This window comes from Ictalurus punctatus, chromosome 19, assembly GCF_001660625.3.
Source record: "Ictalurus punctatus breed USDA103 chromosome 19, Coco_2.0, whole genome shotgun sequence".
In the NCBI taxonomy this organism is placed as follows: domain Eukaryota; kingdom Metazoa; phylum Chordata; class Actinopteri; order Siluriformes; family Ictaluridae; genus Ictalurus; species Ictalurus punctatus.
Genome location: NC_030434.2, coordinates 23,306,438 through 23,316,437, shown reverse-complemented (window position 1 = coordinate 23,316,437; position 10,000 = coordinate 23,306,438). Strand labels below are relative to the sequence as shown.

At 43.6% G+C, this 10,000-nt stretch overlaps 1 protein-coding gene across 12 annotated transcripts in view; it reads right to left on the bottom strand.

Annotated features, from left to right (window-relative positions):
• wnk1b (WNK lysine deficient protein kinase 1b) overlaps positions 1–10,000 on the bottom strand; it is a 97,938-nt gene that overhangs the window by 82,781 nt on the left and 5,157 nt on the right. For all 12 annotated transcript variants that reach the window (XM_017494321.3, XM_017494325.3, XM_017494322.3 and 9 more), the window contains exon 2: positions 7,861–9,032. In XM_017494321.3, the coding sequence (XP_017349810.2) occupies positions 7,861–8,601 (741 nt within the window). In that variant the 5' untranslated portion in view covers positions 8,602–9,032. The remainder of the gene's footprint in view (positions 1–7,860; positions 9,033–10,000) is intronic.

Below are 10,000 nucleotides of genomic sequence, written 5' to 3'. Positions count from 1 at the left end.
AAGGCCCGTAAAGAGAAAGTTTATAGTAAATTGGAACAAAACGTATTATTGATCGATATAAAACTCGGGTGCTTTAATTTCGATATTCCCAGATTTCTAGCACCGTTTCCATTTAAACAGAACAGAAGAGAAAATATGAAATACAATAATGCGATACATATCTGCGCATGACGGGTTAAAGATCTCGGTTAATGAAAACACAAATTAAAACATATCCAAGTGTTTACTTGGCAACCGAAGCAGTTTAAAAGAGACCTCGAACCACGTCTTCATTTCAGTCTGGATTAGGATGCCAGATATGACCCAATTATGCCTTCTTTCCCCCCCGCTTTAATTTTATTTATTTATTTATTTATTTATTTTTAAACAGATGTACAAATTTCCTGCACTTCCCGTCCAGAAGTAATGCTGCCAGAGGTCATCCGGGGTACGTGTGATGGATTTGCCTACAGGAGAATCGCCGAGAGAAGTTTATAAGAAGCTCTTGATCGTTAGTAGGTCACATGACCATAACCATATGTGCTGGGAACTCGTTTAACTTTAAACCCCCGGAAGCGTTCTTCTGTAAACGACTTCTGTATTTTATTGTTGCGTGTGTTTGTTTTGGGTTTTTTTTTGTTTTTTTTTAAACCACAAGCCAATACCTTCGGTTTGGTTTTGGCGAGAAGCGATTGAGAGCGAGTCTCCACACGTCAGTTTGAACCGGATGAATATTACTCGGGGTTGGTTCCACAGGTGATTTTAAAGCAGGTAAAAAGTACCTCACCTTCCCATGTCTGATTAGGTCATTTCTGCTTATATAAAGCACTTTGAACGGCCTCTGCATAATGAAGCGTGCTAAAAACAACACGCTTGCAGATATCGATAAGTATCGACAAGCGGTTTGACGAGGAACGGTTAACGGGGACGAGATGAAGACAGGCGAGAAACTGCTGTGTATGGTGTTTAACTTTGTCCTGCCCTTGTTTAAGTACAGGCTGCAGCCTCCACCTCTCAAATCCAACGCAGGCTCAAAAGTTACTTTCAGAGGAGCCAGTGTCCTAGATTTCCTCCTTCGTAGCTTTGGGTAAAACACGAAGCACTGTGTGATGTAACGCTTTGTGACAGCACAGCGAACTCGAAGCTCACCTTGCGCCAGGCCTGCTTGATACACAGTCCAGGCTAGAACTGTGCGGCATTGTTTATAAAAGTGTGACTTTACTAAAATAGACTTGACATTTAGCATAAAAGGACTGCTGCAGATCCAATTAGACAAGACACATTCCTTCATGCTGAGTGAACATCATTGCGGGTTTAAAGAAAAAAAAAAAGAAAAAAAAAACTACTGGAATAATTGGAAGAACAAGAATATGAAAGGGGAAGGGGGAGTGGGGGGGGGGACAATCTACGAAGTACATCTGCCTGAAACGAACCGATCCGAGACTGAATGAGAAGAAGAACGCGAGCAAGGAAATGGTTCAGAGAAAGAGAGTGACTCTTGGAGGAAGTGAAAGCTTTGATTCATCATTTGAAGGAAATGATGAGAAAAATCTAATCATGTCGCGTGTAAGCTCTCGGTCAGAAGTTTCTAATCAAGCGTCCCACCTTATGATCCATTTTCCTCGGCACCGAATGCTCCGTTCGGCATAATTTCCAAACGAGGTTTAGCTAACCACAACTCGAGTGAACATCAGCGAGTTAAATCCCCCTGACTGAACACCCGGCTCGGTTCGGATTGCCTGGCGTCCGGACGAAAGCACAGAGATGGGGGGGGGGGGGGGGGGGGGGGAGAAGCCTGGTAGGTAAAGCCGGTGACCCCTGAACCCTCTCTTGTTCTACTACTTTTCTCTCTATTTGTCTACTTAGCGAGCAGTGGCACTTACGAATGATTGACGTCCTGCCACAGGAATCCCGAGAATGCACAAGCAACACAAAACAGCACCCGAAACCCAAAGGCGGGGGGCCAAACCAATCTGCAAGCCAGTTTCAACCCGAAGTGCTGCTTTAGCCCACTGCAGCAAAAGCGTCCTTCAAATAGCTTGGAAACATCCGAATTTAGAACCTTAATGGCTTTCTGACCAGTGACACAGCTTTTTATGTAAACTGCCAACTAGCTTGTTGAAAAACTGGAATTTTCGATTACTTTAAATCCTGTCTCGGTGCATAACCGATACAACTTAAAGAACTCATAGCAAAGTTCAGACCGAGGCTAGTGGTACAACGGGAACAGGAAGAAGCAAGACAGAAACTGCGATAAAGAAACTGTAATCGGAATAAACTTGAGGTTTAAGAATAATTGAAGTGACGAAGCAAGACCCTTTAATTAAGTTTAAAAAAAAAAAAAAAAAAGGAGAGAAAATTGGATGTACGAGTAAAACCAAAGGAGAGGCATGAGGAAGGTGACACATGAGGCATTTACTCCCCTCCCATTAAGACCCCTAGTACACTTCAGGTACCTGTGCACTGAAAGAAAGTAATGGGAGAAAATTAGGAATGTTTTTGGGAAAATGTGGGTACGTTTACACGACGACGGCGACGTACTAAAAACGGAAACGTTTCTCCTTCGTGTTTTTGAAAAGTTTCGCGCGCAGACGACGTCGTCGTCGTCGAAACCATCCTCGTTCGCACGGATCCGCGAAAACGGCTAAAAAGCGCTGTACTGTGCATGCCAGGCCAGTAGGTGTCGCTGTCACTTTGTAAAGAAACACTACGCGCCCGCGCACATAAGCGTTCACGTCAAGGCGTCGGCCATATTGATCCGGGTAAGTTTTAAATACTGAAAAAAAATCCAAATAGTGCATCTTTAAGTAATAATTGACCATCGGTGTACCAAAATGGAACAAGACCGTCAAATACAAATCAAACAGTGAGCCGCTGGCAGTCCGTCCGCTTTCTATGTTTTATCAGCAATAAAAGGATACAGATATCCTCCGAAACAGACTATTACAAAGATAATGATTAGGTTTTGAAGACCCTTTGTCAGAGTAGACGTGGGTCAATAACGTGGCGTATGTAATAAACGCGTCTCCGCTGGTCGTGGTAGTGATGCGATAAATCTACACTTTGCTGGAGAAGAGTCAATAAACTCAAAATCCCGAGAAGCACAAGCTCAGTCCTGTACTCGCGCACATGCCTGTAGACCGCACACGTAATACGCGTGCGCATGACGTCATCGTTTTCACAAAGTTTTTGTACGTTCACACGGAGACGGTAATGGCATCGCTGGCAAAAACTCGCGTTCTCAAGCCCCGAGACGCTGTCGTCGTGGAAACGAACCGCCAAACCGCATAACACGTTTTCCGTTTATCAAGTTGAAAACGTTGTCGGGTAAACGACCCCTTACAGTAAAAGGAATGAGGGATTAAACCTGTTTTTCCTCACATGCTGGAGTCGAGAGGAAATTACACAGCACTTCATCATATACTATAGGCCAGAAGAAAAGGAAGAAGGAGGCGAGAGATGGAGGGAGCAAGTCCTGGCAAGCCGACACACTCCGTATTTCAGAGACAGATGTGTAATGACTACAAAACGATTGCACATTCTTTTCGAGGGAGTAGGGGCTGCTTTACGTTAGTGGAGAAGTATTTGGGTTAGTTTTGGGCCGTCCCACAACAGTCCAGCACACTGACTGAGTGAGCGGTTGGGCGTGTGTCCAATTAGCACGTAGGACGTACGCTTGCTGTTCTCGAAAACAGTCAACTTTCACCTCATCTCTCAGACGTTAGTTAATGAATTAAGCACTAAACCAAATTCGCGCTGAAGCACGTGGACGCTTTACGGCACGCCAGCGAAAGCTTTCCAGATGAACACGATCCATCCTAATCAGAGACTGAATGTGCCCGGAAACCACATTCTAGCAACACCTACCCCTGAGCGCACGCACCTTGTAGTCCCATTTCGTTCATCATCTCATATACGGGTAGATTTGAAACAATTCTCCATTAGCTTTTTAACATTTGGTTTTTTTAACTTAAAAAGGCCCTGAGGCTCAACTGCTATTTAGGTACTCGTGCTACGTACAGCTGAGTGCGGAAGTTCCCTTGTGCGTCTCGCATGGCGTCTGGAGGTGAACACGTGCTTCACGTTTACATTTTACACCTCAACTACAGGAAAACTGAAGCTCAAAATATCAGCAAAAAAATTTTTTAAATAAATAAATAAATAATTAAATAAATAACTAAATAAATGTACGTGGGTGCCAAAATCAACAGAACGATGGTTTACAAGGTCACCTCATGTTGTCATAAGAGGGTGCACAAACTTTTGCACTCAACAGCATGTATATAAAATTCTAGCCTTGCCGCATCACTCGGTGAAACCTCACACACTAAACAACATGTGGCGAGAAAGTCAATCATCTTTGCGGACGACATTTTGTCTTGGGGTGCACAAACTTTTGCACTCAACGGCATCATTATACACACACACAGCACAAATATTACATTATATATATATATATATATATATATATATATATATATATATATATATATATATATATATATATGTGTGTGTGTGTGTGTTGCATTGAATGGGTGATGCAAAACTCAAAACCGAATTTCCATTCCGGATAATGACTCTTCCTTCCAGTCTTGCCACCCACACACACACACACACACATATACACATATACATATACATATATATATATACATATATATATACATATATATATATATATATATATATATATATATATATATATATATATATATATATATATATATATATATATATACACACACACACATATACAGAGAGGAAGGACATCATGTAAATGAAGGAAATGCTGTCCCTCCAATTGTCCTCCTCCCCAAAAAAATAAAAAAATGTAACAATTAAACGGGAAACGTTCGAGATCCAAAGAGCTCGTGTTTCTTCCTCCGGTGTTTGATTCACATCCTTTACTTTACTCGCACATGACGCCACCTTTTACTTCCCACTTTACGACACGACCCTTAAATTCCTATGTGGTGATCTCCTGCTCCGTCTACACAGGCTTACGGTGCTGCAGCCATGTGTTAAATACCAACGACAAAAAAAAAATTAAAAAAAAATAAAAAAAATAAAAAGTTATGGAGCACCTAGAACATTCATAAACTGCGTGAGTGTGTGAGAGCTGTGGCTAACGGACATGACGTGAGAAAATCAGACACGTGCTCCCACTCTTTACAGTGACGCAGCTGGCACAGCTCCAAAGGAAAAGTGGAAGATACGGGATGAGTGAAGCGCAAGACGTTAGGCAGGAGTACGATAACCAGCTCACGAGTGCACTTCACCAGCCATGTGGTCCCAACCGCGCTCTTAAAATAGGACACGGAATGAGAAGTGACGAGAAAAGTCACGCGTCAACGACGTGTCAAAATCATACACTACAACTCGTAACTGGGAATTTCCAAACATGGACGAAAACAATCGGGAATTCGCACTCGTAAACCCAGGACTCGCGTTCAGAAAGTGGCGTCGAATCAAAATGGCTGCTCGTAGCAACAGCAGCAAACAGAGCTGGTTAGATCGTTGAGACGAACACGGAGGCGTCCACGGTACCAATAAAGCCTGATAGGACTGGTTTGGTTTTGTCAGCTCAAAACTAATCCCATAACCCCGAGTTTCTTCAACTAGCTTCGTGGTACAAGCCGCTGGTCTCATGTTTTGGTTGATCATAAACCTAAGAAGCAGCTAGTGTAACGTTAAAACGTACAGTAAGCTGGTTAGGCTACGCCCACGTTTTTTTTCTTTGTTCCCTCGACTAAAAACAAGCAAGTCGTTGGGCAGCGCTTCAACACCTCGACAGTCGTGGTGTTCTGTCCTCACATCGCACATACAGGACGTCGTCCGAGTCGGACCAGCGTCTTTCTTTTCTCTCGTCACGACAGCGATGCACTGGAACATATTCTGCTCGGTGTCATCACATACCAGGATGTTCCTCGATTTAAAAAAAAAAAAAAAAAAAAAAAAGCTGAAGCTATACTTACATGCTGTAACTACTTGCCTTGCACCCTGCTGCACTACACACATCGTCCGCGCATGCTAGAAATCTGCCAGATCGCAGCTCGGCTGATGCGTGTAGTGCAGCAGGGTGGTCTTATTCAAGACATGTAGTTACAGCATGTAAGTACAGTTTCAGTTTGAAATGAGCTTTTGAATTAAACACAGCCTACACACCCAATCAAAACTGTCGTCTTGGAAAAGTTAATGAGGAGGGGGTTTTTCCCCCCTCTCTGGTTGAAGCGATAAATAATTAATAATAATAACAACCAAACAAAATCTGCTTGTTCTCAGGCTACCGATTTGTCCTCCGCTGTTATTAATAAAAGTCCCGTGAAGAAAAACGTTTACTTCCTGCACACTCCTGTATTAAACATTACATTACTTTGCTTAAAACCTCCCAAACATTTTCTGCTGGTTTCTATCAGAGTAGAAATTAGGAATGAAATTCTGCGAGAATACTTCTTGGAAAACTACACTTAGTGATACATAAATAGAACAATTCCAGGAAAGCTTCCACACTTTTAGTCAGTGGATGGAAAAAAAAATTATTTTATTTTTTTTTTATTATTTTTTTTTTAATTCCCAGAACGGATTTTTAACTTATTTCAAATTCACTGTTCCGTGTTGGGGTTTTTTTTTTTTTTTTTTTTTCCTCTCAGATCACGAAGTCACGGTTGCTATACTGATCTGGAAACTCTGGCTTCTGAAAGCAAACCGACAGAGAAACTGCTCGTTTGTGGTGGAAGAGAGCAGAACGGTTCCAGTTTAGGCATGTCGTTGGCGTTGTTGGTGGAAAAAAAAAAAAAGAGCTAAAAGCGAAGAAGAACGGACCTGGATGGAGTTAGAAATCCGCAACACGGATCGATATCGTCGGATCGGCCTGACGCGTCAACGGAGAGACGGCGAAAATGATTCGTTAGCACAAGCTAAATTCCGGTTCGGTCGACAACCCAGAGTGGAAAGAGCCGCTCTTGTCTCACGCTTGGAGGAAAACGTTTTACAGTGAAGGAATAAAACTCTTCTGCTTTAAATCTTTCCCAAATTACACTGCAGATCTCTCTAGGGCTTCGTATAAACCAGGCCTTACTCGTTCCCTCACACACTTTCTCTTCTGACTCTTGGTGGCCAAACCCCCTGCTGCACCCCACATGACCTCTGACCCCCTGAGACACTAAGGGTTCTGCTCTGAAAACATGATTGATTTATCCAAAGACGCACCCCCACCATGTCAGGCTGAGAGAGCGCGAACGTGCCTACTTGCACACACAGCTCCACGTGTCACTGCCATCTAGACCCCCCTAAGGCTAAACCCTGCGACATGTGCTGTTCCTCCTCCTCCTCCTCCTCCTCCTCCTCCTCCATGAGGCCTGGCTTTAGAACTTAAACGAGGAAACACTCATCCAGAATTCAGCTTGTTTGCTTTTACTCTGAGAGTCAGATTTGCACTTCTACACTAAAAGCATTACCTCTATGACCAAACGTAACCCGAGAATCACCCAGAAAGTGAGATCGACACTTTGGAGAAGAGTCATTTCTGCCAAACACAAAGTGCTATTCAACGGTCGGCCTCCTGCGAGCAGCGGAAGTTCCCCCTTTGTCATTCCCCTTCTTCAATGACCTTCACGACACACCGTGAGAATCTCAGCCACAAAACACTCAGCGTGAGTGGAGCGATGAGACTTCCTGCTTCCTGCACTGCTCGGTTTCGATACTGCAAAAACCTGTTTGTTTTAATTTGAGGGGTTTTTTTTAAATAAATAAATAAATAGATAGATAGATAAATAAATAAATACATTTTTATACTCGGATGCCCTGCAGCTGCCACATCACAGCGAACGACTCAAATTACTCCACTTTGACTACCGTTTGATTCTCGTCTCTCGTCCTTACCTGAAGCTCGCACCACGCTACTTCCACGGTCGTCTCGGTATCCAAGCCCTTGTAGACGGTTTTGAAAGATCCACGTCCGATCTCGATGTCGAATTTCAGGAAGCGGCCGTCCAGCGACGTCCCCACGGCTTTGGTTTCCACCTCCTCGTCCTCCTGCACCTTCTTCTCCGCCTCTCTTTGCTCTGCTTCCACGCGAGCCTTCGCCGCCTCCTTTTCCTCCTCGCATTTCTCAGTCGCGTCGCCGTCCGCTTTCCCTTTCCGCTCTGGCACACTCGTCACAACAGGCTGCGTGGGTAAAGTCCTGGGAATCTCGCTCCGAATCCAAGTAGCATCTACTTGCACGCACGGGAGATCCTTGTCTATACCAACATCATGCCCGAGTCCACCTCCTCCAACCACATCCTCCACGGGCTCCTCTATTACAACGGCTGTACAGACCTCCGGAGCTCGGTCCGGAGCCGAGCCCAAACCCAAAGAGCACACGGACGACTCGCAGTCCGGGAGAGACGTCGGGATGCAGGCTTTGCTCGGGAGGTCAAGCGCCGTGACGTTAGAGTCGCAAATGACGCTGCGGCGGAAAAATCGGTGCTCTGCCGTCTTAAGATCTTTGTCCATGGTGTGGCGGCGGTGCCGGACCTCCACGCCCAGTTTTTCACCGAGCATCGAATCCGACCCAGAGCCATTCACATTTTTAGGGGGAGGAGCCAGAAACTCCACGCCATCGTTAGGGTTTTGTGACATCTTCACTCCAGGAGAGGGAAAAAACAAGCAAACTTTTAAAAGAATAAATAAGTGATACTATCAAGAATAAATCCTAAATGTAAACCGGGGATGGGGTGGGGGTTGGCAAAATAAAATCTCAGATTTTGTGTGAGAGCCTGGAATTATTTTGCGTGGTACTTATAAACAGTTATCGATACACTCCGTCGGGCCCGAGCCCAAAAGAGGAGGAGTTCTTTTATAAACGTAAAAGAACAGGATGCAGTCACAGATCAGCAAGCGCGTACGGCAACAGAGAAGCGTCAGATCCACACCATCCATCCTGCAGTGAAGCGGCGAGAGTCCACGCTGAGCATCAGGAACCACAGGGAGGACGGGCTAAGAGCCTGCTTGCCTTTTTTGCTTTTTTAATCGTTCCGCTGTATGAACGGCCAAACTCGGGTCCGGAGTCACTGCGAGGGAACACATGCAGAGAAAACTTTTAGCGTAAGGGGGGAAAAAAAAGTGTGTCTTTCAGTTAAAGAAAAAAAAATCCACCCTAAACAACTTGCAGAACAATTTTTATAATAATAATAATAATAATAATAATAATAATAATAATAATAACAACAACAACTAGATAGGTAAAGTTCGTCATGACAAACTTTGATGTTGGCTTGAGAAAGCGAGTCTGAAAGATACATAGTGCCAATCGTTATAGAGTTAATTAGATAAACAGACAGATCGAGTGCCAATAGCTGTAGAGTTGGATAGATATATATATATATATATATATATATATATATATATATAGATAGATAGACAGACAGACAGACAGACAGAGAGTGCCAATAGATTGAGTTAGATAGATAGATAGAAATGAAATACAAACTTCCGTTATAATATGGACTTCATTACCCACAATGCCATTTGACTACCTGTTAATTAATAGTGGTGCCTGTGAGATTTATCCCTCGCTTCATCTCTACCTAGAGAGTGATGCAGCAGCGCTTTACTAGTTTAACATGTCCAGCTCTCTCACCTGTACACACTTGCTCAACGTTCACACTAACACAAACGTCATCGCCATCACACTCGCCATCTCGCAACTAAACGAGCCGAGTCTCTCCCTTAACTCGGTGTCGTATAGCTGCGGTGCATTCTGGGAACTTGGAAGTTCAGCGTTTGTTCCTACTTCTGTGTGGATTTCTCAGAAACATGTTGGACGTCGCTGGAAAACGGCGAGTGCGAAAACAAGCTCTTGCTCTTTTCTTCTCGCTTTTAAGAACTGTATTTAATAAATCATTTTATTTAAAAAAAAGTTTGCTTTTCTTGTAGAAACTGAATTTAAAAGCAGGACCGTCACCCTAAGGTGAGCAGTTACTTAATTCATTCTTGCCACACAGGTCAATCATACTGACGTTATTTTTATTTTTTTTAA